The sequence below is a fragment of the Chiloscyllium punctatum genome, chromosome 3, assembly GCF_047496795.1.
Source record: "Chiloscyllium punctatum isolate Juve2018m chromosome 3, sChiPun1.3, whole genome shotgun sequence".
NCBI classification, from domain to species: Eukaryota; Metazoa; Chordata; class Chondrichthyes; order Orectolobiformes; family Hemiscylliidae; genus Chiloscyllium; species Chiloscyllium punctatum.
The window spans coordinates 51,427,234-51,453,304 of NC_092741.1; the positions used below are offsets into that span (position 1 = coordinate 51,427,234).

The window sequence follows — 26,071 nt, forward strand, 5'->3', positions numbered from 1 at the left end:
ACAGTGGCACAAACAAAATTATCAATAATTTTTAACATTTTATAAATTACTAGCTCCCTCTTTGTTGGTGAATTGTGTCCAATTCTGGAGCCAATGCACAGGCTGACACTGATGTTTCAGAGTGTTTGCGTAAGAAATTTTCTAGAATTGTACCAGGGATGAGATTCTTGAGTTATGTGGAGAGACTTCGGAGATGTTCCAAAGTTTGAGTGGTTTCGAGAGAGAAGAATCTGTGTCGCAGTTGAAAAGCAGACCAATTGAAGGTGTTAAAAGTTGTCACCCAGGTTGATAGAATTGTTAAGAAGGCATACCATGTGTTAGCCCTTAATGGTCGAGGGATTGCGTTTCAGAGCCATGAGTTCATGTTGCAGCTGTACAAAACTTGAGTGTGGCCGCACTTGAAGTTTTGCATACAGTTCTGGTCGCCCCATTATAGGAAAGATGTGGAAGTATTGGAAAGGGTTCAGAGGAGGTTTACCAGGATGTTGCCTGGTATGGAGGGAAGGTCTTATGTGGAAAGGCTAAGGGACTTAAGGCTGTCTTCAATAGAGAGAAGAAGGTTAAGAGGTAACTTCACAGAGTTATACAAGACGATCAGAGAATTAGATAGGGTGGACAGTGAAAACCTTTTTCCTCGGATGATGTTGGCTGCCACGAGGGGCTATAGCTGTAAATTGAGGGGTGATAAATATAGAATAGATGTCAGAGGTAGATTCTTTACTCAAAGAATAGTAAGGGCATGGAATGCTCTGCCTGCAACAAGAGTGCACTTGCTGACTTTGGGGGCATTTAAATGGTCATTGGAAAATATATGGACGATAATGGAATATTGTAGGTTAGATGGGCTTTAGATTTGTTTCACAGGTTGGTGCAACATCGAGGGCCGAAGGGCCTTTATTGCACAGAAATGTTCGATCTTCTATGTAGATACTCTAATTAACAAATGTAAGGAGTTAATGTCTGTGTTAAGTAGGCACCATAGTTTCACAACTAATTAGGCTGATATACCAGCATACTGATATACTGAGTGGGTTTCAACAGAAGTTGACCCTTGGACAAAAACAGAAACTTCTGGTGAAACTCAACAAGTCAGTTAGTATCTGTGCAGAGAAAACAGACTTACAGTTGACTTCTGAAGAAGAGTCACTAAACTAGAATCATTAACATTGGACTAGAACCTTAAAGGAGGGTGACTGATTAAATATTTGAGCCTTTTTTGAAAGAATGTCATTTTGTGTGTTTTTGTTTGTCTTGTTTTTTTTACGCACACCAGAGGAAAGAAATGGGAAACCAACTCATGAATTATTCTCCCTTGTCATATTTAGCACTAAAATTAAAAAATGGGAGGAACTTCGGAGCTACTGAAGTGGAAAGAACCAGACTGCAAAGTATAAAGAAATAAACAGAGGAGGCAGATTTTTACGAGCATTTGAGGAAGAGGTGAATAAGAGATTTAATTTTTCCCGAATGACCCAACTGAGTGCAATCTGTTTTTCCACCTCACTTTTATTTTCTATTTTTTTTAAGTTTCTTCCGTTATACCTGATCTGCACATGATTAGAATTAAAAATGAAGTTCTTGCACAGTGCATGAAAGGAATTGTCCCTCAGATGGAAAGTCAGGTTAAGAATTTGTAGAAAACACGTGACCTTCTAAATTCTCATGAGGCAAACGTCTACAAACGGACAAAATGGCAGAGAGAAAAATCGTGTCCCACCAACCCTATCGGATCTAGACATTACCGCCTTTGACACCACGGAGCGATTAATCTCCCGTCTGTGAAGTAATCCTGAACAAAAACATAAATAAATCACAAGACAATTAAGAGGGAGGAAAAACTGTGGAAAACCTCCTTTGTGATCTTCCCGATTAATTTAAGTCAGCTCCAAGAGATTGCAGTAAATCAGGTAAAGACAGAGCATCATTCCACCCCACCTTCTATAACACTTCACCCCCTCCTCCATCTTTCGAAGGGGGTAACGTGCTTACACTGAACATGTCCTTTCGGAAATAAACGATTCTCTCTGAGAAAGCGACTCTCCTTGACTTCTAAACCAATTTGTTTTGAATTAGAAAAGAAAAATATCGCATTATATTTTAAACTCGTCCGCGTAAAGCTAATAATCTGAGCGGAATCTACCCAAATCTGAGAGGGAAAAAAAATATCTTTCCGAGGAACTAGCAAACGTACAAATTTCAAAACCATTGAAAACTCAAAAAGGCAATCAACGCCGTTCCAGTTCAATGATGGGGGCCAGCCAGTCAAATAAAACCCTTCAATCTGATTTTCAAATAATCTCGGTTTCTCCGATATAAGGGAAATTTGCAGGCTGAATGCCTCAGGGTTTAGTGCGCTATAACTAGATATCACTTCAGTTGCTTTCCTTTCGTCTTTCTCCAGCATCTTTTGATTGTTCCTAAATTTTGCACGGGGAATTCTACAATCAGTCTATGCACACTTCACATCTTGAGAAAGAGCTAGATCATTGGACGTCACAATTAGCGTTGCATTGTCAATGTTTAGTGCTATTTCACTTCTGTACAGGAGCCTTAAAACTGGATGCTGTTGGAGAGGTTATAGCTGGGCTGCCATCACTCTCTGAAAGCTTCGTTTGGATTACTGCTTTCTGACTGAGTGAGGAATCTCCATTCTCCTCCGTGAACGCTGGTGGACAAGCTGTGACCCGCCAGCTCCTGGTAACCAGATATAATCCTGTCGATGCGCTTTAAAAGCGCCGACGGATTTGGAATCCAACTGCAACTGATCACTACATTGTGTTCATCAATGTAAATCAGATTCTTGTTCAAAATCTTGAAGCCAATCGTAATTTTCAATTAAAATAGCAGAAGCTTTGGATCCTTACAGTAAAACCTCAAAGAGACGTTATTTTTGTTTTATATAATCAATGTCCTTCTATTAAAATGCATTCCTTGAATGTTCCAAACTATAATGGCAAAGCGAGTAGCACGCAGTGTGGGCACACATCTCCTGATATTGTTTCCAGCTCTCTCAATTGTCTCCAACTTCCTTAGTGCACACAGGAGCTGTTGTAAACATCATAGTTTGTTCCACAACACCTTTGTACACTCCAGTCCAACACCGGCATCTCCATATTTTGTTCCATATGTGATATAATTTAAACTGCTCAAATGCGTTTAATTAGAATTTGGAGGGTGCAGTTTACTTGCAGAATATTTAACTGTTAAGTGTATGACCATCACATTTTTGCGAGGGATGTAGAAGGTTACAAGTTGCACGCAGTTTATGGCAAGTCAAATCAATCTGATGTCTACTTTGGAGCATCAAGACGATATTTCACCAGGAACGAACTTGTAAACCAATTGAATCCACGCACGTCACCAGTCTTCCAATATGCATTGAGATTTTGTGCTTCTGTAGTCCAATTCCGTCCTTGATCTATTATGTCAAATAGCAGCAAAATAGTTTCCGGATGTTTTAAACTTTATGTAGTTTTTTGACCAATTTATGTTTATATGTCTAACAAAAAATAAACTGGCAGGAGATCGGATCCCCGCAAATAACGTAAGGAATACATCAAAATATTGGTGAGTTGTTGAAAAGGTGTTTGCTTCATGGTGGCAAATTCGGAGCTTTGATTTGTGATTAATATTTCACAGAAGTATTATGGAGTGGAAGGTGCCATTCTGCCCATCGTGTCTGAAACTTTGACTTTGTGTTATTTGTATGTCTTTTCACCAGACCGTTACTGGCTGTTTCTGTTTAAGTAGTTCGCCAATGTCCTCTTGGATGCCTCGATTGAATCTACTCCACCATACTTCCAGGCAGCACTATCCACACCGGAATCACTTCCTCCCGACTTCCCATTGGCTTCTTTTCCCTAACTCTTTTAACACTGTTCCTCCGGTTCTCGATACTGGGAACAATTTCCCGCTGTCTATCCATATCCCTCATGATTTTGAGAATCTCTTTCAAATCTCTCCTCAGTCTCCTCCAATCCAAATAAACTAGTCTAAAAATTTCTTATATTTTCTCTAAACTGAGGTTTCCCATCCCTGGAATCATTCTCACTAATGTCTTCTGCACTCCCACCAATAAAATGAGGTGTCCAGAGCTCCACATATAATACAGATAAAGGGTAACCGATGTCTTATATAAGTTCATCATAAACTCCCTGTTAATGTATTCTATAACCCCATTAGTGAAGCCTAGAATATTGTATGCTTTATTAATAGCTCTCACTACCTGTCTTGCCACCTTTAATGACAATGTAGATATATGCTCAGGATTTTCTGTTCCTGCACACCCTTTTTAACAGTGCCCTTTAGGTTGCACTATCTCTCCAAATCTTCCTATCAAATGGTACCTCTTCACACTTCTCTGCATCAAGCTTCATCGGCAATCTATTTCAGCAATTTATTAATTTCATTTTGACCTCAAAATTTAAAATTCTTCCAAGTGTTCTGCCATCCACAGACTTTGCAATTCTTTCATATATGCATCAGGAAAAGTGGGAGTCCCAATTCCAATCCCCGGGGAACTCCGTCTTCATCCCAAAAGTGCCAATTAACCATTGCCAATTCTGTCTCCATGTTGCGGCTGGTTCTTTCATTCTATGACTTGTAAGTTTTCGCACAAATCTCACATTTGGAGCCAACTACCAGAAACAATAAGTTGAGCATTTAGTTCCTAGTTAAGCCACAATCGTAAATTAAGGGGTATTTAAGATGGGGTGGAGTCAATGTGGAAAATGTTAATTATTTAAAATGTAACATCTCTGACAAGAAGTCGGCAAAAGTTGTGGAAGGCAATATACCAAAGAAAATGCAGCTATCATATTTAATTATTAACCGAATCATTCCAATAAGAGGTTGCTCCCCTCACGATTCTTCACTGGAGCGCTGGGTGGGGTAATGCTTTGGGTTATCTTTCATACTGACTGGAATGAAAAATGATATATTTATTGTCACATACATCTTAAAGATGCAGTGAAAAGTATTTTGTTGCCACAATCCGGTATATTTTGCGGGACAGTAAGGATACGAAGAAATTACTTTAAAAAAAAGTTCATCTTCTGTTCACATTGTGGTCTCAAGCACGGCTTCAAGGTTCCTGCAAGGTGTTCTGGTCCTCAAGGAGTTCCCCCGCTCTAGGAACAGCACCTGATGCCTCGGAAGACGCCAAGTCTGCAGCCACTACAGCCTCGCCGACACCGACAACAATCCAGTCTCTGGGCCTACCATCGCCAGGAGTCCAGGTTTCGGGCATCACCACCGGCTCCAGCTAACCTCACTGCCAAGAGTCCAGGCGCTGGGCCCACAGGCGCCAGGAATCCTGGTCCACGCCGCTGAACCAGCAGCCACCGCTCTATCTACACCGCTCCGGCCTGGAAGATGAAGAACAAGAAAAGGAGGAAAATGTGGAGTTTGCACATTCTCCCGGTGTCGGTGTGCGTTTCCTCCCGGTGCTCCGGTTTCTTTCCTACAGTCCAAGGATGTGCAGGTTAGTTGCACTGGCCGTGGTAAATTGCCCAGAGTTTTAGGGGATGTACAGACTGGGCGGGTGAGCCATGGGAAATGCAGGACTAAAGGGATGGGTGAATCTGAGTGCGACGCTCTTCGGAGGGTCAGTGTGGACTCGATGGGCCGAATGGCCTGCTTCCACACTGTAGGAAGTCTATGATTCTATGAAAAAAAGATGAGGACACAGTGGAAACGATGGTGTTGGCCTGGAGCGGATCTACTGGACCGGTGCCCTATTGAAAAGGGTCAGGTACGGATTCAGGTAGAAAGCCAACCCTTCATTTCAAGGTGAATTTTATTTTAAAACTCTAGTTTGAATTTCCGCATCAACAGCGATGGTGCCACCGTTTAAAAGATCAGAGCAACAATAATCTGGGGATCACGGTGATTGCATACTCAAACCATCAGCACTGGGCAGAACACAGAGGAGACAGCGGACGGTCTGCTATTGACTCCCAGATACTTACAGACACATGGAACACAACAGGTCACCTCTAACACCGCAGCCGAGCCTAGAATGAACTACAAAAACAAAATATTGCTCATTTCGTCTGGAAATCCCTACAGCATCCACTACCAGCACCTTCCAACTTAAAATCATTCGAACCTATTCACAACCGGAATAGACCAGTGGCCAGCAATTCCCAATTTGACAAAGTGAAAGACGATTCTTTGAAATGTTTCGCTTCTGATTTGAACAGCTTCGAATTTCCCCGGAGGAAGATTTCAAACTCCGGGCCGGCAGTGCTGGCATTCCTATTCAGATCCATTTCAGGTTCCCCCACTTTAGCATTCTGTAACAAACTGAAAGTGTGTAGAAGAATGCACTTGTCATCAATGAGAATTGATTACGTTTGTTGAGAGAAAAATTGCCTACATCAAATATTTACCATAGAGTTGCAGATGGATTGCCTGACTGAAAGATTGAAACGATCTGGTGCTTATGCATGTCGAGCCTTCACTCGAGTACCAAGGTATAGCACTTAGACCTCTTGTTAATATCCTCACGGAGCCGCCTCTCCGCCACCCAGTCTCTGCCAGGCTTCAGCTAGGGCTTGAGCACAGGAATAAGGGATATGATTGGATCTGAGCACATGAATAAGGAATAAGGAATGTTGTTAGGAATACAGTTGGAATCTGAGCATAGGAATAAGGAATAAGGTTAGGATCTGAGCGCGGGAATAAGGAACGTTGTTAGGGTCTGTGCACAGAAATAAGGAATATTGTTAGGATAATGGTTAGGTTCTGAGCACAGGAATAAAGAATATTGCTAGGAATATTCTTAGGATCTGAGCATGGGAATAAGGAATATTGTTAGGGTCTGAGCACAGGATTAAGGAGTATGGTTCGGATCTATTGATCTGGGGTGAATCGTTTCACTCTTCCACAAATCCGTGACTCCCTCCCGTGATATTTAAAAGGAGATCTAATGCTAATAACAGAACGGACGTTTGAATTTATTCGGCGAATTTATAAGCAACTTCTCTTTCACCTCAAACTTGAGTAGATTTAATGGTTCCTGTTTTAGGACAATTGTTTATTTGGGCAAAAGCAACAACTGCAAATATTTGAAGGCTTTATTTTACGACAGAGCTAGGGGAAAAGAGCAGGGCGTTGGGTTACATTAGAGAGCCATTTCTACTGAAGAGACTCTCACCATGGGCCGAACAAGCGGCTTATGAGCTGTATCACTCTACGATTCCACCAGATTCAATGCCCAACTGAGGACGATTTGAGAAATAAACAGTTGTCCTAAAACAGGAACCATTAAATCTACTCAAGTTTGAGGTGAAAGAGAAGTTGCTTATAAATTCGCCGAATAAATTCAAACGTCCGTTCTGTTATTAGCATTAGATCTCCTTTTAAATATCACGGGAGGGAGTCACGGATTTGTGGAAGAGTGAAACGATTCACCCCAGATCAATAGATCCGAACCATACTCCTTATTCCTCTGCTCAGACCCTAACCATATTCCTAACAATATTCCTTATTCCCGTGCTCAGACCCTAACAATGTTCCTTATTGGGACGGTCTGTACAGAGGTCGACTCACTGATGTCGTTTTTTAAAAAAACACATGATTAACGAGCACGAAGCGGTACTGGATTGATTGTCCTACATTTCTTATTGAAGGACAGCAGACTGGATGGGCCGAGTTCTGTCCTGCGTTTTATGGTCTAATTATTCAACTTTCAACATTTGTGACGCATTTGGATGGGTATATGAATAGGAAGGGTTTGGAGAGATATGGGCCGGGTGCTGGCAGGTGGGACTAGACTGGGTTGGGATATCTGGTCGGCATGGACGGGTTGGACCGAAGGGTCTGTTTCCATGGTGGACATCTCAATGACCCTGTAACAAATAGCTCTTCTGGCGCCCGGGTTCAAGTCCTACCTGCTCCAGATTTGTGTAAAAGCATCTTTGAATAGGTTGATTAGAAAATCTCTAAAACAGATAGCCTGAGGGAAGAAAGGGGGGGGGGGGTGGAGCCAGTGGAACATCCCATTGCAATGTTCCACTGTATTTGTCACTTTGGAATCAATGCGCATGCTTAACAAGCACTTCCAAAGAAACTGACATCCTGGAAAAGATTTGGGAAATGGCAACTAATTGCAGCAGAAGGAATAAAATGCGAAGTCTGAAGCGAAGAGCCCCCATTTAAGTCAATAGTTGTGACATCCACTTGTCCATATGCTTCATGCTGGTAGCGAGCAGTATGTGTGAAGAGGAATATTGGCCGCTGTTTATCCGCCGTCAGTGGCGTTGCTTTTGGCAGTCTTGGCTGACCAGCCTAGTCTTCAGATGGAGCTGAGGCGGAGCTCAGCGTTTCCTACAGCAGCGCCCAAAGGCAGAAACCACGTTGTTAGATCATCCTCTAGTCCTACCTCCTCATTTAGAACACGGCTCTGCAACTCCGACCTGCTCCCTGGGGGTGTCACTGCATTGGGGTGGCGGGGGGTGGGGGTGGGGAATAACTGCACTACTGCAAGTTTAGATCAGCTGCTTCAATTATTGATTTAATTTTAACATACAATTAAAAGTGTTGCCAATGCATGCAAATGAAATCTGTTGACTGTAAATAAATATATAGTTTGAATGTTGTTTGCTCGATTGTTTGTATGGAAAATGTAACTGAGTTAATTTTGTATGATCCAATCATTCTTTTTATTTATTCGACCTCCACTTCGCCGTGTTTCCTAACTCAGTAATTTGTTCTCGAAGCGATGATTTGACTCTAGTGCTGTACTTAATCTTCCCGGGCCAGACAGTCTCTGAGCGAGTGAAAGCAGCTGGGCCTCGAGTGCGTATACTTCAATGCAAGGAGTATCAGAAATAAGGTGGGTGAACTTAAGGCATGGATCGGTACCTGGGACTACGATGTTGTAGCCATCACGGAAACATGGATAGATGAGGGACAGGAATGGCTGTTGGAGGTTCCTGGTTACAGATGTTTCAGTAAGATTAGGGAGGGTGGTAAAAAAGGAGGGGGGGTGGCATTGCTAATTAGAAATGGTATAACGGCTGCAGAAAGGAAGTTTGAGGGAGATCTGCCTCTGGAGGTAGTATGGGCTGAAGTCAGAAATAGGAAAGGTGCAGTCACCTTGTTGGGTGTTTATTATAGGCCCCCCAATAGCAGCAAAGATGTGGAGAAACAGATTGGGAAACAGATTTTGGAAAGGTGCAGAAGCCACAGGGTCGTAGTCATGGGCGACTTCAACTTCCCAAATATTGATTGGAAGCTCTTTAGATCAAGTAGATTGGATGGGGCGGTGTTTGTGCAGTGTGTCCAGGAAGCTTTTCTAACGCAGTATGTAGATTGTCCAACCAGAGGGGAGGCCATATTGGATTTGGTACTCGGTAACGAACCGGGACAAGTGGTGGGCTTGTTAGTGGGTGAACATTTTGGTGATGGCGACCACAATTCTGTCACTTTCACCTTGGTTATGGAGAGGGATAGGTGCACACAACAAGGAAGTTTTTACAATTGGGGGAAGGGAAATTACGATGCTGTAAGACAGGATTTGAGGAGCATACGTTGGGAGCATAGGCTGTCAGGGAAGGATGTGGTGGAAATGTGGGACTTTTTCAAGGAGCAGATACGACGTGTCCTTGATATGTATGTACCGATCAGGCAGGAAAGAAATGGTCGTGTGAGGGAGCCTTGGTTGACGAGGGAGGTTGAATGTCTAGTAAAGAGGAAGAAGGAGGCTTACATAAGGTTGAGGAAACAAGGTTCAGACAGAGCAGTGGAGGGATACAGGATAGCCAGAAGGGACCTGAAGAAAGGGATTAGGAGAGCTAAGAGAGGGCATGAAAAATCCCTGGCGGATAGGATCAAGGATAACCCCAAGGCATTCTATGCGTATGTGAGAAACCTGAGAATGACGAGAACGAGGGTAGGTCCGATCAAGGACAGTGGTGGGAGACTGTGTATTGAGTCGGAAGAGATAGGAGAGGTCTTGAACAAGTACTTCTCTTCAGTATTTACGAACGAGAGGGACTGTATTGTTGAAGAGGAGAGTGTGAAACGGACTGATAAGCTAGAAGAGATATCTGTTAGGAAGGAAGATGTGTTGGACATTTTGAACAACTTGAGGATAGACAAGTCCCCCGGGCCTGACGGGATATATCCTAGGATTATGTGGGAAGCAAGAGAGGAAATTGCAGTACCGTTGGCAATGATCTTCTCGTCTTCACTGGCAACGGGGGTGGTACCAGGGGACTGGAGAGTAGCGAATGTTGTGCCCCTGTTCAAAAAAGGGAATAGGGATAACCCCGGGAATTACAGGCCAGTTAGTCTTACTTCTGTGGTAGGCAAAGTAATGGAAAGGGTACTGAGGGATAGGATTTACGAGTATCTGGAACGGCACTGCTTGATTAGGGACAGCCAGCACGGATTTGTGAAGGGTAGGTCTTGCCTTACAAGTCTTATTGAATTCTTCGAGGAGGTGACCAAGCATGTGGATGAGGGTAGAGCAGTGGATGTAGTGTACATGGATTTTAGTAAGGCATTTGATAAGGTTCCCCATGGTAGGCTTATGCGGAAAGTCAGGAGGCATGGGATAGAGGGAAATTTGGCCAATTGGATAGAAAACTGGCTAACCGGTCGAAGTCAGAGAGTGGTGGTAGATGGTAAATATTCAGCATGGAGTCCAGTTACAAGTGGAGTTCCGCAGGGATCAGTTCTGGGCCCTCTGCTGTTTGTAATTTTTATTAATGACTTAGATGAGGGAGTCGAAGGGTGGGTCAGTAAATTTGCAGATGATACAAAGATAGGTGGAGTTGTGGACAGTGAGGAGGGCTGTTGTCGGCTGCAGAGGGACTTAGATATGATGCAGAGCTGGGCTGAGGAGTGGCAGATGGAGTTCAACCCTGCCAAGTGTGAAGTTGTCCATTTTGGAAGAACAAATAAGAATGCGGAATACAGGGTTAATGGTAGGGTTCTTGGTCAGGTGGAGGAACAGAGGGATCTTGGGGTCTATGTACATAGATCTTTGAAGGTTGCCACTCAGGTGGATAGAGTTTGTAAGAAGGCCTATGGAGTATTATCGTTCATTAGCAGAGGGATTGAATTCAAGAGTCGTGAGGTGATGTTGCAGCTGTACAGGACTTTGGTTAGGCCACATTTGGAGTACTGTGTGCAGTTCTGGTCGCCTCACTTTAGGAAAGATGTGGAAGCTTTGGAGAGGGTGCAGAGAAGATTTACCAGGATGTTGCCTGGAATGGAGAGTAGGTCATACGAGGATAGGTTGAGAGTTCTCGGCCTTTTCTCGTTGGAACGGCGAAGGATGAGGGGTGACTTGATAGAGGTTTATAAGATGATCAGAGGAATAGATAGAGTAGACAGTCAGAAACTTTTTCCACGGGTTCAACAGAGTGTTACAAGGGGACATAAATTTAAGGTGAAGGGTGGAAGGTATAGGGGAGATGTCAGGGGTGGGTTCTTCACCCAGAGAGTGGTGGGGGCATGGAATGCGCTGCCCGTGGGAGTGGTAGAGTCAGATTCATTGGCGACCTTTAAGCGGCATTTGGATAGGTACATGGATGGGTGCTTAATCTAGGATAGAAGTTCGGCACAACATCGTGGGCCGAAGGGCCTGTTCTGTGCTGTATTGTTCTATGTTCTAAAACCTTGTTCTGTTCACACGTGAACACACCCACACAGCCCTTTATCCGAAAGTGTTCCTCTTTGAAGGCCTATCCAACGATCTGTTGTACATTTAATGACGCGGTTCCTTGACAGGAGCAAATTACTGCAGATGCTGGAATCTGTACTGAAAACAAAAAGAAAATGCTGGGTCGGGCAGCGTCCCTGGAAAGAGAGGCAAGCTAACACTTCGAATCTCGACGAGTTTTCATCAGGATTCGTTGATACCCGAACTGATAACGTACAAATAACTACGTGGTCGAGATTCTGAATGCGTGTACCACGGCCTCTGGGCCACGGCAGTCCCACTATCCCCACTTTCTCCAACTAGTTCATACAGGATTGCATCCTCCTATTGTTAGATATAAGCATTTCTCTCACACACTTTCTCATGCAGGGAGAGACCTCTGCTCCCTTGTTGACTGTGGCTCATTACTCTGCAGGCGTTGGGGCCGCCTGTGAACATGAGCAGCGATCCTGCAAGATCGTCGGGCAACGGTTGTTGGCCACCTTCACCCCCGTTTTGTTCGTCACCCTGACTTCGAAAACACTTGGGTAGCAGTCAGGAGTTGGTGCCAGATTGCGAATTGTTTCTCTTGTCCACCATGTCAATGCTTTGACAACGGCGCGGCTGACACCAGCACAAGTCGAACATGTGCTTTTCTGTCCCACTCTATCTGGCTCAATGCCACCTCAGTTGGTGTACACCAACTGGGCAGTGGCGGCGCCTCCCTGGTCCGGATCGAGTGGTGGCACCCAGAGTAACGGAGCACAGACCGGAGCTGGAATCGGAAATCTGACCGAGAAAGTGGCAAACCAGACACTTCGCCGCCGAATCGTTAGCCAAGGCACCCATTTTCTTGCGGATATGGAACCTGCATATATCGATTGACCAAAACAAAAGTCAAGGCAAAATAAAGAACTACGGATGTTGGAAATCTGTGGAGGAACTCAGTCGTTCGGGTAGCATCTGTGGAGAGAAAGCGTTCAACGTTCCGAGTCCACTGCCCCTGTTTCAGCTCAGTGGTTCTTCGTTCATTTCTGTTTTCGTTTCAGTAAAAAAGGGCAAAATAAGGAACGCCACTTAGCATGAATATCAATACAGCCCTGAACACAAATTAAATTACATTAGTAATGTATCGATCAAAAAATGATAACCAACTGAAAAAAATTAGGAAGTACTTCATAACTTTTGCGCTTAATTAATACACCCAGAGGATTCACAGTAATATTTGTACTGCAGTTAATCTGTCAGTCAAAATAACCAAATAAATAATGATTTACTGCAATGCATATTTTGCCGCGTTAACGCTTCAGACTAATGGTTAATTATTGTCCAAGGTTAAATTGCGTTGTCAGACTTTGTGCAAGAAACTCTACCAACTAAATCCAAATCGCTTAGGTTATAGAATTCTGCGGGACCTGTGCCTAGAAATGCAAAACACGTTCTGTAAAAGGCGAACTCTCCGTCCAAATCGCGCTTAGCCTGTAATGCGATGAAGAATGTCTTCTCCCAAGTAAAAGGAATTGAGTCTGGATCTTTTTGAGAAAAAAAAGTGCTTAAAAAGCATTAATTCTGACTTGTCCTGCTATGTTGTCTAAACGGTAACGTTCAATGTAGTTCAATAATATTCGCCATGTAGTGATGCTACATGGTAAATATTAGAGATAAAACTAATCGTACACAATTGTTGTTGTAACATTAAATTTTTCATTGATTTGCTCGTGTCTGATTAACGAAGACAACTTTCACACGCATTGAAGAGTTTGAGCCTGTGATCGCGCAGTGGAGACTGATGCATTGGACTGGCTGTGTGAGTACAGCAGAGAAAAAAATGTACTCTTCAGCAGAACGAATCTGTTTCAGTTCCACGCCTTGTAACTGTTCGCTCCTCCTACAGAATATGGTACTGATAAAGATTTTAACAAGTGTTTAATTCGAACTATCGGAATCATCCTCAGAGTCAGAAAGTGGAAAGGCAGGGTCAACATTTGTAAAACAGGGCGCATTTGCTGTATTCTGATTCGGATGCATTTGAGTCTCGCGATTGTGACTGTAATTAATAGACCTGTCTGGTATTTGGATTGGGCTGCAAAAATTAAACCAGAGTATGACAGGTTCCAGCAAGAACCGTATTAACGCCATCCTTACATGTTGAAACTGATGACGAAACTCAGTTGCCTATTTTAAGTAAGTGGCACCATTTCATGGCATGGAATATTTTGGACACCCCGAATCGACATGATGTCTAAGAGTTTGGGAAGCAGGTTTTGCAGTGGGAGTTGGCGTGTAATGGCACTGTAGCTTGTCGAGAATGGCCAGTGAACGCCTGGGCCCAGTCACAGCGACCGTTACCCCTCATGACCAAGCCCATGTTAACACCGCAGTCTCCTCACTACACTTCAGCAGGGTTTCTGCTCAGTTCATCCAAGATACTTTTTCATTTGGACGAGAAACCTGTTGGCTCGGGCGCTCCGTTTCTGTTTAAGGCATTAGCCTGCTCTAGGAAACCCTCCCACGAATTAGCACCTCATTGTAGCCTTGTAATCCCTAGGTGGTGACTAAATGTTTTTCACCTCCCCGGCCGCTCAGCTGCAACGCTCGGCTGGCTGCGGAATGAATTGGATTCACGGGGCGCTTGACATTTATGAGCAAAATTGACATTTTGTTTTGAATGTCCTCGCCGCTTATAAAGCGGTTTCTTCTCAGCCGCTACCCTTGTCAGTGGGAGGTGCATTACTAAAGCGCCGGCTGGAGAATCCAGTCAGCAAAGGGCTGCGAAGCTGTCGGCAGTCACCGCTTTTAAGCGTCTAGCATGAAATATGTGAAAGACCAGGCGGGAAAGCATCAGATCGACTGCTCAGCCGAATCCATTCCGCACCGATTCGATCGGCAGGTTCATTTCATCCATTAAATCGTTTTTTTTAAAAAGGAAGAAATCAAAGGCCTCACAGTTTGGAAAGCAAGTGGTGTTTATGTAGTGAATAAGCATTTTGTTTTGCATTTTGCGGCAGACGCCAATGCGTGTGCAGACGAATGGATAATGTAGGCAAACTGCTCCCGGCTCCATCATTGTACTTGACAGCTCTCCCCTCCCGAAATCCAATGTTTAACAGAAATTCTTCTCTGCCATTAACCTTAACGCTCTACTCGGTGCTAAATACAAGCATGCTGGGTGGAAAACTACAGAGCGTATGTCACTTGCAGTTTTTTAAAAATTTCACAGTTCGCTCTCAAAAGATGTTTTTGTGCGAAAAGACCCGACTTCCAACGCTTCGCCGTCACCACTTGTAAGAATGATCTGCTCGTGTCTGTGAAATAATATTGCGGCAATGATACACAAAGTTACAGAGTCTTTCTTATTGGGGCGTGTGCCGTTTTAATTCAGGTGTTAAGAGAATATCACAGCCACTATTATAGACCGCTTGCCTACTCAAGACATTATTTCTCAATTGTCTTTGTTTATTAGTAACAGACCCATTGATACAGATTGGGAGTTCTTCACTTGGAAGTTAATACATTAAAGTATGCATTGAACAAGGGAAGTAACACTACGACGGGCGCTTGCACGATGTATCTTTTAACATAGAACCTGTATTCATCTTCTGCAAAGGATCTAAATAGGGGATTTAGGAGGAGCAAAGTTTTTTTTAAAAAACCTCGAAAGGCTTATTTACTCATTCAAAAAAATCAACAGGGAAGTTTTGCTATTACACTAATGCATTTGCAAGCAAGATCACAGTAATTTCAATTGAGATTGCGTTCTAAGTATGTTTCTGTGTGTGTCAGTACAATTAATAGGGTTATATAATTGCTACCATCTCTGGAACGCGTGTCTCTCACGTAGTCAATTTCATTCTGTAAATTAATGTGAATGTTCACCGGAGTAAGGATGTCAATTCGTTGTGGGGAATATGCAATGTTTTGTGCATTGCAAATACTTCTGCAAACCTTGCCGCTTTGTGCAATAATGAGGGGACAAACATTCTAATTAACTCGGCAAGAGATCCCAATAATACCATAATTAACGATTAGTTCTACGACGAACAGAATATGCCATTAAAAGGAGTTAAGAAAATAGCTTTATAAAGGGTTTAAAAGCAAATTCAATTACTCGCTTGTTGCAGTCATTAAGAGTTCGTGGGAAGAACATTGTATTTCAATTAAATTATGGATGTAAATTCAAGTTGTAGAATGTACTGAGACATCGAATGTTGTTGCTGCGATTACTGTTTAGATTTATATTTTAAAATAGTCATTTTACACATTACATTATTATACGCGTCATTGTCTAATTGTGAGGCGCGTTAAAACCGCTAGGGCGTAATTAATATTCACTAGATGAGGTCACATTAAAGACATATTTAGTATCACCTTTAAGCTACATTGTGCCAGTAACATTTGTCTGTTGCTAGCTTTCTAATATAAAAAAATCAGTGAAATTAAAGTAGAAGCGAATGTAAAATACAGGAAAGGGATTAACAGCTCCATGTGTGCAAAGACTCTCGGGCACATCCTTGCATCTGTTTGCGGAGCTTATTTTCACGTTTAGTCAAGCATTGGACCCATGTTTAAAAACAGGTTGTGCAACGAAACTTGAAACGTCTTCTCTCTGCACTCCTATGGACTACAGTACTAACTGATGCTGGGCTGCATTATTCCGCCTCTGCTTTGGACAGTTTAACGTTTAGAGTGATGCGCGTTTGTTGTATACAATGAACACCTATACCTCGACTATGCACATCTTTGCTTCATTTTCTGATAGAACGCACTATAAATAGTTGTGAAATTAGCTAGAATCATGAACTATTTTACTGACTTAATTATGTGGGAGGACCTTTACCATGTTACTGGAAATGTTATAACTCGTGCAGAGATTTCAATTGTGACAATTTTTTTCTGATTGTTTTATGTAACGCCCTGAGTTTATGATGCTTAACAATCATACATTTACACATATACGAAGTAGGAGACTCGAGATAATACATTTCGTAGCAGCACAGCATAAAGATATTGACAATAAGTTTAATTTAACTATGCCATCCTGCTCCAAGTTAAGTGAAGTTCGTGTCTCGTTTATAGTTTTCAGCAAATGAATACATAACGCAATGACATTCAACTTCCTAATAACGCGATTTGCTTTCTATATTCCACTATTTATTGCTTCACGAACGGATAAATTTTCTTCTGAGTTCACGGTACAACTCCAACTCATTTTGCGGCACAACCTCTTTGCAATGAAGATGTGATTATTTCCCTCTATGCACTGCGATTATTAAATCTTTACTATTTCCTGACTTCATAACGCTGATATTCAATGAATTCCAAATAGTTATGTACTTATAATCATATTTGCCATATATGCGTACATGCAACGTGAACTCTGCATTTCTCTGCCATCCTGGACCGGTCCAACTCGTTTTAACCGTGTGTCAATCTTGCCGCACCCAAACAACAGCTTCCCCCCAACATATCTCCCCCCACGATTTGGGAAGGCGAGGGTAGAGGAAAGAGGTCAGAAGTCAATCTCTCCCTCACATCCTTGCCTCACGCAAGTGGGAGCGGCGGGGCGCGTGACCCGTCCAGGGGCGGGCCAGCCAATCGGAGCCGGGCTGAGGGCGGCTGATTGACAGGTTGGGCGGGAGCGGCGGCGGGCAGCGCCAGTGGGGCCGGGCTGGGAAAAGACTGGAGCAACAGCAGCAGCGGCGGCGTTAGCGGCGGCAGCGAGGCGCGCTGCACACACTGCTTCGCCAGGCAGCTAAAGTTCAGCGCCGGGTTCTGGGGGGGAGGGGAGACTGCTCCTCAGAGCCGGCGGGAGCGGTCGTGGCAGCAGCTGTACGGGGCAGCGACGGCCTGCCATACAGACCGAGAGGAGGAGGAGGAGGAGGAAGAGGGGAGGGAGGGATCTAGGAGAGAAAAACTCGACAAACTGAGGACTGTTCGTTACCCCTTGGCTATTTTGCGAGTGTTTACTGAAGATTGCACTAAATTTCCGCTCCCCCCCCCCCCATACCCCACTTTCATCCTATATAAAATGTAACTTGGCTTTTAATAAGTCACCTCAGGTGAGCAACGTGAGGCCAAAGTAATATGATCATACCTTGTGGGGAAAGAAATTCAAGTAAATAGTAAATGCCATTATATTTAATGCAACATATACAGAAAAGTGCTGCAAGTAAAATTGCGGCTAATTTGGAGATTCCCCATAATGAAATCAAACCAGCCAACAACACCACCACAAGGCATCTCATGCGAGTTTGCATTAGCATTTCGTCTATTCGGTAACTGTAAGTTACCCATCGAATTGAAATGCTGTCATTAACAATCTGTTGCACAGCAGAGCGAGCATTTTGTTGTCTCCTCCCGTTCTGAACTGAAGCATGGGGTTTGGGTTTTTAACTCCCCTTCTAATGCCTGTCTCTTTCTGCCTTCCTCCAGACACTTGCCATTTGCGGCTATGAAGGCTTGAAGCACTTTGGCGATTGCATCTGCCGTGAGAAAGGGAACTTTGGGACTGAGGTTTGGTTGGATTATGGCTCGCTCCCTGCGAAAGCAGTTCCCCTCCAGGTATAAAATCACAGCAAAGAGCCCTTGGCACGGTGCACCCACTGGCACAGTCATGCCAAGCCGCCTGCGAGAGTTCTGATCTGCATTGGAGTGCTGTCAAAAAATCTCACACTTGTACAGAGAAGAGACACCACGGCTTCTACTTGGCATTGATTTTAATATAATTGTGGCTGCTCGTGAATATATCGACGTTTATGTTTTCCTATTTAATATTGCCAAATTTAGTTCAATTGAAAAGGGGGGAGTTACTCTCCACCCCCTTCAAAAACGGTTAATTTCGACATATGTGCTGGTTTTCACACGTGGTGTTAAAACCACTACCGTTCCTTTTCTTGGGGGAATGAACCTATGGCAACGACGTTGTAAGAAAAGGGAACAGAAGACGCAATGAAGGAAAAGTCCAAAAATGCTGCCCGGACTAGACGGGAGAAGGAAAACAGCGAGTTTTACGAACTGGCCAAATTACTGCCACTGCCATCTGCAATAACCTCCCAGCTCGACAAAGCCTCCATCATCAGACTGACAACTAGTTACTTAAAGATGAGAGTGGTTTTCCCTGAAGGTAGGTAACGCTATTCAATTTCTCAAAATTGTTGTCGGCCCGGTTAACACACGGTAGTATGGAAGAATGAAGGTTACTGTTAAATCTGAACAGAGCACACGGGAGAGACTGCCACCGGTTACAACTTTAGTAATAAGCACCGTGGTTGCAATGTATACAGTGTAAAGAAATGTTATTTGGACAATAACCGCCTCTCAAAGTTCTGAAATTGTGAGTGGTTTTTTGTTTCATATGATCGAATGTAAGTGTAAAATCTTTAATAATGCATAGCAGTGCCGCACTGAGGAAAATCGTAGATACATTTAGTCTGCCAAATGCGTCAGTTTCCTCTGAAGTCGTATTTAATTTTATTTACAATTAGACCCTTCTATTTTAAATGTTCCATGTATGCAATAGTGATCAAATTTGGTGTTATTCAGACTCACCGACATGTCACAAGTGAACAGAACAATCATTCGATTATAGTAGGATTTACTCGTGTGTATACTTACTGTCCACTAATCCAATATGTCGGTCTTATTTTTCTTTTTGAGTTTAATGAAAACTTTGGCAAATCGCGTGTGCCGCATTGAAAGTATCTAATTTATTTTACAAAAGTTCGTGACGTACAGTTGTTGAAGTCCGATCAGTACAAAGTAAGGAATGCTGCTATTTTAAAAAAACAAAGCGACAGTTTACGTGGTACTTGGCAGAATAATTCAATTCTCCGACAATGTTTGAGAAATATTGGCTGTATGGCTTAACAAGGGAATGGCTAATTCAGAACACTTGAAAGAAACACGTTAGCATAATTTGTAACAACATATTTTAGTGGGACAAAGCGGGATTTCTGACAGATGTACACAAGACGAGGCTTGAGCTCTTGCTGTTGTGGAGGCCCATTCACAGGATAGTCTTCTTGGCCAGAAGTGAATCAAGTGAAATGTGAAGCTAAAGCCACCCAGACTTGTATTTAAAACTTTCCTCCGCCGTATGATTTATGCGCTTATGTTGTGGCTCAGCCGATGTGTCTCCACATCGTTACTGTTGACTTTTCGGAGCGTCTTCATTGCAGTTCACATTTGGGATAATCCTGTAAATCGTGAAAGTGTTGACATTGAGTGCTTAACTCAATTAATATTTTAGTTTGCTGTTTTGTGCATGTTATGTGCGGGAATGTTGACCAGCGGTCTGTTGAAGTTGATTCCTTTCTTGTTTGCACGCGTTTCCTTTAGCTGTGGGCACAAAGCGTTGTCTAATCATTTCGTTTATTTATATCCTCAATATCCTCCGTTTCAAAACCAAAAATGTTCGCAAGTCTCCCTCCCTCCCTCCCTCCCTCCCTCCCCCACCCCGTGGTGATTTACCAGCCCCAATGGGCTACTTTTCCGCATGCTTTCAGGAGACTCTTGTCAATTATGTTTTTGCATATCTGACGCGGGGTTTGATCAAACGAAGCATATGGCGCTGCTTGTAAGGTGATGACTAATCTATAGGGTTTTAGGGAGTGAGGGGAAACGGATCTGCTCATCAGAAACTCCCTTGAAAAAAAAATGTTTCAAAACCCCAGGGAAGCTGGGACAAAGTACGCTACAGCAACAACAGCTTGATATATTCAGCACGCAGACAAATTTATCTCACCACATACCACACACAATCTCAGGTCACGTAAGGATACGAATTATTTCTCCACACCTCAAACCGTAACTTGCTTAAAACAGCGAGAACAGGGGCTGACTATCCTTTCCTCAGCTGGTGTATCCCCACAAAAGTACATTCTCGCCGTGTAAATTATGCCCTTGTAAATCCGGTTTAAGAAACGAACTAAATAATTTCGTGTGACATTCCGAATGTGAGTTGCAGCTGTAACCAGGTGAGATATAACGGGGATGTGTTCCTCACCAGCTCAACTTCAAATCATACACGGATCTCCGCTATAAATCCCCCTCCTCCCAGCTGATATTTCACAGCTCGGTGCCACTTTTATTAATAATGTCGACAATGCCACTAATCCCTCATAATATTGGGCATGCATACTCCTATGTCCGATCAATAATTCCGGATGGGATTATTTCTCAAGATAAATCGTTTATATTTGAATGGATCTGTGAACAGGAATACGTATTTAAACCCGGGTGAACCCGCATCTTGAAATGGTCAAAGTGCCAAGAATCGCAAGTTTTGCAACTGAAACTCTGGCTGCCAGCCTGACAAAGTGCCAACCACTTTGCAAAGTGGTGGCTTGGGCTGTCATCATGTCCCAACATCGCTGCACCTTTGTGCAAAGGACACATGAAGTTATTCGGGAATCGACAGAAGATGAACAATTCTATTCTGAGTCACTGAAGGAGTCATCAAAGAGAGAGACTCCGAGGCCCGTCTCGAGTAGCTACATTAGGCCGCTGTGATGAGTTTGCTTTCTAGATCCCCTTCGCGCCTCGGAAACAGTTTCATTCTGGAGGCTGCTGTTGATACTCATTCTCAGAGAGCATCGCTTTCACGTATGAGAGAGAAAGAATGTGTGTACTTCAAATTCAAATCTTTTACACGCGCCATTTAGAAGCCTTTGCAATTATTTGCTGCACGAATTCGCTTCTAAATTATAACCAGTGAAGTGCAGTGTTGAGAAACGAGTTGTTAGGAAACAAATGTAATGATTTAAGCCAAGGTAAAGCCTTGGCGGGGGAGGATAAGAGCATCACTGCGTGAAACAAACGCATTTTAAGAAACTAATAGTTTTGTTCCTTCGCATAAAGTTATGTCCAGTCGATTAAAGTGACAGGAGCGCTCTCTCTGCTCAATGTTTACTGTCACCGGGCGATTTGGATTAATACCTTTGAGTCCGGGCAGCGGCCGTTTGTCGTCAAACTGGGAATCCCAAGGGAGCAGGAAATTATGTTTAAGAACAATTTTCGATTTGCATCAAATTTACTCAGCGGTGAAGGGAATGTTGCTTGAGAAGAATAACTGTCTCTGCACCAAAAAGACTGTGACACTGTTGCTTAAAATGTCAATTTGATCCCGACAGCGCTGGAAATCTTTCCCCTCGCGAACAAAACAGACAATCCAGTTTCATTTCAGACTGTCAAATGGTTTTGCAACGCCGGTATCCACAACACAAGAACGCTGCCATTTTCTCTTCGCATCGCCGTGGCCTGCAGGTTACCACATCGTTGTGTTGGCGTGTGGACCTTAGACCAATACTTGTCGGTCTGCTGAACAATTCTCACTGTTACAGCCGAACGAACCAGTCTCCGAGATCGCATTACTCCTCCGTTCGCAACCGTTTAAAATGAAGAACATGTTTTCGTGGTTTCTAATTGATAAGGGGAAAATGTCCTAAAACCTTCTGAGCCGACAAGTTGCACCCCAACTGAAAATCAGAGGAGCATTTGATTTCCAAGTGTGTGTGTGGGTTGGCAGGAGGGGGAGATACGCCCTTGCTGGGAGATTGATATGCAACTAACCGCCCCCCCCCTCACCTTTTTACTAAATCAAGTGTTGGCCCTATCATTTGTAGTTAATGAGAACCACCGCGGCCTCTCACCTCAGACAGTGCGCTGTCTTTGATCTTAATCTTTCGTTTTTGCCGAGAGCCAGAAGGTCACTGAGAGGTTTGAGATTTTGGAGAGCCAGGACGGTGTATCAATCCACACGCTAATTCCTGACTGTGGGCTCCCCAGCTATGTCACCCTTGAATTAGGAACAGGGAGGCCACGGGGCTAAACTGGCCGTACTACCTTGCCTTGAGGTTTTGGAGTGGAACACAATGTGAGGTTGGGGCTGTTTTTTTTTTCGGGGGTTGGGTACCGAATCTTGTTTTGTTTTATTTGCAAAGTTGACTGGATATTCCTGCCTGCTTTACAGACAGATCCCCGTGTACAGGACAACTTTGGAGAAATACGCCACGCGAATTCGTAGGGACTGAAAAAAAATTTATAAATACGTTATGCCAACCATCCTGGCGTTTGTTAGTGCCCCTGTGAGGTAGTCAGCTGCAGACATCACTTTGGCGAATGCCGGATAGAAGTTGGAACCGAGAATACCCAGGGTCTGCGGAATCCACAGAGAATGCTTCTTCAGAAAGTAAAGCGGCTGGCTTTTTTTTTAAAAGATAAGAAGGCCGAAGGAGAGGAAAGGAAACGTGAAGTGTGTGGGTGAGAAAGGGATATTTCCCCCTGTTGTTGTATGCATATCAGATTCCATTGCAAGTCTCAAAACTTTCCGAGCTCCCTGGCAGCTCGTCTTGGAATCCATCATCAGCCTCGGGCCTTACTCGCTCAGAGCCTGGACACCTCAGCTTCAGATGCCACCACACACAGGCACACACCAATCAATCCTGCAGACGTACACACGCAGATGGAACCAACTCAGGACAAGATTCTGCGGAAAAAAAACAAATCCGATAGGCTGGTCCGTGATTTACGTCCATCAGGACAAACACAGTCAGAGCAATTCAGACTGTGTTCCCTCTTCCCTATACGGGCCCTGGTACATAAAGGTATCATGAAAAGGTAGCCCCAACAGAGACATCGCACCCTCAAAGCTTGAATTATGCTGCTTCCGACTCAGTGCGCGAAAATACCACTCCAGCATTTACAAAATAAAGTTTTTTTAAAAAGAAAATTGCAATGGGCAGTTTTATGTTTCTTGCGGGTAACTGTTATTTTCTTAACCTTTGGCAATTAATGCAATTGAATTGTGTGTTTCTGGAGAAAAGAGCGGGGTGCATATAAATATAAGGGGTTTTGTGTGATTTGAAGTAAACAGGAGTCTGTGAACTGCGTCCCATTCTTCGTGTCCTTGCGGCGCGGATGGTTGTGTCCAAGCTAATGCGGGACTTGCCAGCTCTGAGCGCTGAGGTGTGTTGCAAGGATCCATCGAGCTGCCGGGCTGAGAAGCTTGGTTTACCTGTTGGAATGTGCACCTTTCCTCGCTGTGCTCCTGCGGCCTGACAGGCCCGTGACAACCAAGCGGCAACTGCTTGCTCCAATCGGAAAGAAGGAACAACGACAACCCGGGGACAGATGTCCTCTTTGAGCGGGTGTAGCTAAACACGGTTTCTCGAAAAGACCTCTTCACACGGAAGAAATCGTCGGCATTGAAGCGTGCTCTTGTTTCGTTCACAAGAGCTATGCAAATGCATTTGTAACAATCATTTGCTCTGTTCCCAGGTATTAGATTAGATTAGATCAGATTTCCTACAGTGTGGAAACAGGCCCTTCGGCCCCACAAGTCCACACTGGCCCTCTGAAGAGTAATCCAACCCCCTCTGACTAATGCACCTAACACTATGGGCAATTTAGCATGGCCAATTCACCTGACCTGCACATCTTTGGATTGTGAGAGGAAACAGGAACACCCGGAGGAAACTCACGGGCCAAGAGACTGTCTTTGATGCTTGCATATCTCCTGTATTCACTCGAAACAATGTACACTATGGGAGTCACTTTTTTAAAAAAAACGTAATTACCACACATTTACTTAAATTTATTGCTTGTTCCATTCAAATTCTGAAAATCAATTGCTTACCTTGTTTTCTCCAATAACAGTGGAGAAACTAACTGTAACCCAAAACACTCAGTTCTCAAACAAGCCATTACTCCGAATTATTCTGACAAGAGAGCAGCATGCGGGCTTATCCATCTTGGAAAATTATAGAATGAGAGCGGTCCACATACAAAATGATTGTGAATTAACGGCGTGACCAGAGTCAGTAGTCATGATCGCTTTAAATCGCGTTAGATTACCAATGAAGGGCTTATATCGTGTTAGATTACCAATGAAGGGCTTATACCTGAAACGTCGATTCTCCTGCTCCTCGGATGCTGCCTGACCTGCTGTGCTTTTCCAGCACCCCACTCACGACTCTGAGCTCCAGCATCTGCAGTCCTCACTTTCTCCTTCGATCTTTAACGGCTTTCATGTCCAGCCTGCATCGAGCAACGGACAAAAGTAGGGATGAATCGAATTTTATTTTAAATGAGGTGCCAAACAATCCAAAGGTGGGGACTTTGTGTAAGGAGCAAGAACAAATGAAACTGCTTTAAGAACTATGTTGTTCATAGGCCTCCTGGGTCCTATAGTAATCATCCCCACATTCACTCCAAAGTACAAAAAGGAGACAGTTTTTTGAAAAATAAAACTCAATTACCACACATTTACTTAAATTTATTGCTCGACCCATCCAAATTCTGAAAATCAACGACTTCAAATGTCATTGAATACATGCTAGTTCTCAAGCTCGAAAAATGTATATAATACTTAGGGTTATGGATGGTGCTGAATTATTTTTAACCCTACTTTAAATAAGATTTTCAAAGATGTGGAATTGGAGACTGGGTCTGGAAAACTTGGATCGATTGCTCTATTTTGGGGGGGTTGGAGAGCCGAAAGCGCAGCTGGAGAACGAAGCGAGCTGCAGGCTGATTAGAAACCATTGTGTGACTCGCCAAGAACTTCCTTAAATGACCCCCCTGGGATTCGCTCCATTTTGCTGGATCTACTTCGCTTCATTTGGTTACTAATTGGTTTCTTGTTTTATAAATCGAAATCTCATTTTCAGGAAATTACCAAACACAAGCGTCTAGTCCATTGAGGTAATCCGGGTCAGGGTGCATTTCAATGGAAGCGGTCCCCACACATGGCTTCGTTGCTGCAGTCAAGATGTTTGGCAGAAACTTCTCTCTCTCCACACCTTCCCGTCTCCCCCCACCCCCACCCCCAACTCAATTCTCTCATTATCCGCTTGTACGTCCGCTTTGAGGTTTCACTTGAACTCAGTCATATTACCCGCCAGCTCCCTGCAGCATCATGTCACATACACCTGTACAGTAACTTTTCCTGTTTTTTCTTTATTAAATCAAGTCTTTTAGCGCGGAAAGGCTAATCTGAAGGAGGTCGATGAATTATAAGGAGCTTGTCCACCTCTGCATGGCTGATAGCATCTTGGAGCTGGAAAAAAAATCCTTCGCACCCCCTAAAAGCTGCAGCTTTATATTTTCCAAAGCACAAAAACACATTGTTTCATTTCAGGCCTCTTCAGTTTGCAAGACGATCACCACCCCCAATGTCAAGCCCTGTTGTCATTCTAATGCTAGAGAATAAATCTCTCTCTCTCTGCCCCTCCGTGCTAGTGGCCGTGCCGCTTCTCGGCGTTAGGTCAAGTGCAACAATCACATCTCTTTTCAGTCTCGAGTCTAATTCCTCACAGTGGTTCGCTGGACGTGCTCTGTTCAGGAAATGATTAACATTGGGTTACTTGTCCCGAACAATTCCTGGGCGCCATCGTTTCAATGTTCTGGGACATTGGA

General features: G+C 43.6%; 1 protein-coding gene and 1 long non-coding RNA gene across 6 annotated transcripts in view; one reads left to right on the forward strand and one right to left on the reverse strand.

The window, feature by feature from the left end:
- Positions 1–8,821: 8,821 nt before the first annotated feature.
- sim1a (SIM bHLH transcription factor 1a) overlaps positions 8,822–26,071 on the forward strand; it is a 92,994-nt gene continuing 75,744 nt past the window's right edge. For 2 of the 5 annotated variants that reach the window (XM_072553210.1, XM_072553171.1), the window contains exons 1-2: positions 17,381–17,715; positions 18,089–18,779. In XM_072553210.1, the coding sequence (XP_072409311.1) occupies positions 18,605–18,779 (175 nt within the window). In that variant the 5' untranslated portion in view covers positions 17,381–17,715; positions 18,089–18,604. The other 3 variants (XM_072553200.1, XM_072553190.1, XM_072553180.1) reach the window with 3 other exon arrangements.
- On the reverse strand, positions 19,348–25,384 carry LOC140458513 (uncharacterized). The gene is made up of 3 exons (XR_011953503.1): positions 25,332–25,384; positions 24,556–24,691; positions 19,348–19,993 (listed from the first exon to the last, which is right to left on the reverse strand). It is a non-coding gene; the product is annotated as an uncharacterized lncRNA (long non-coding RNA).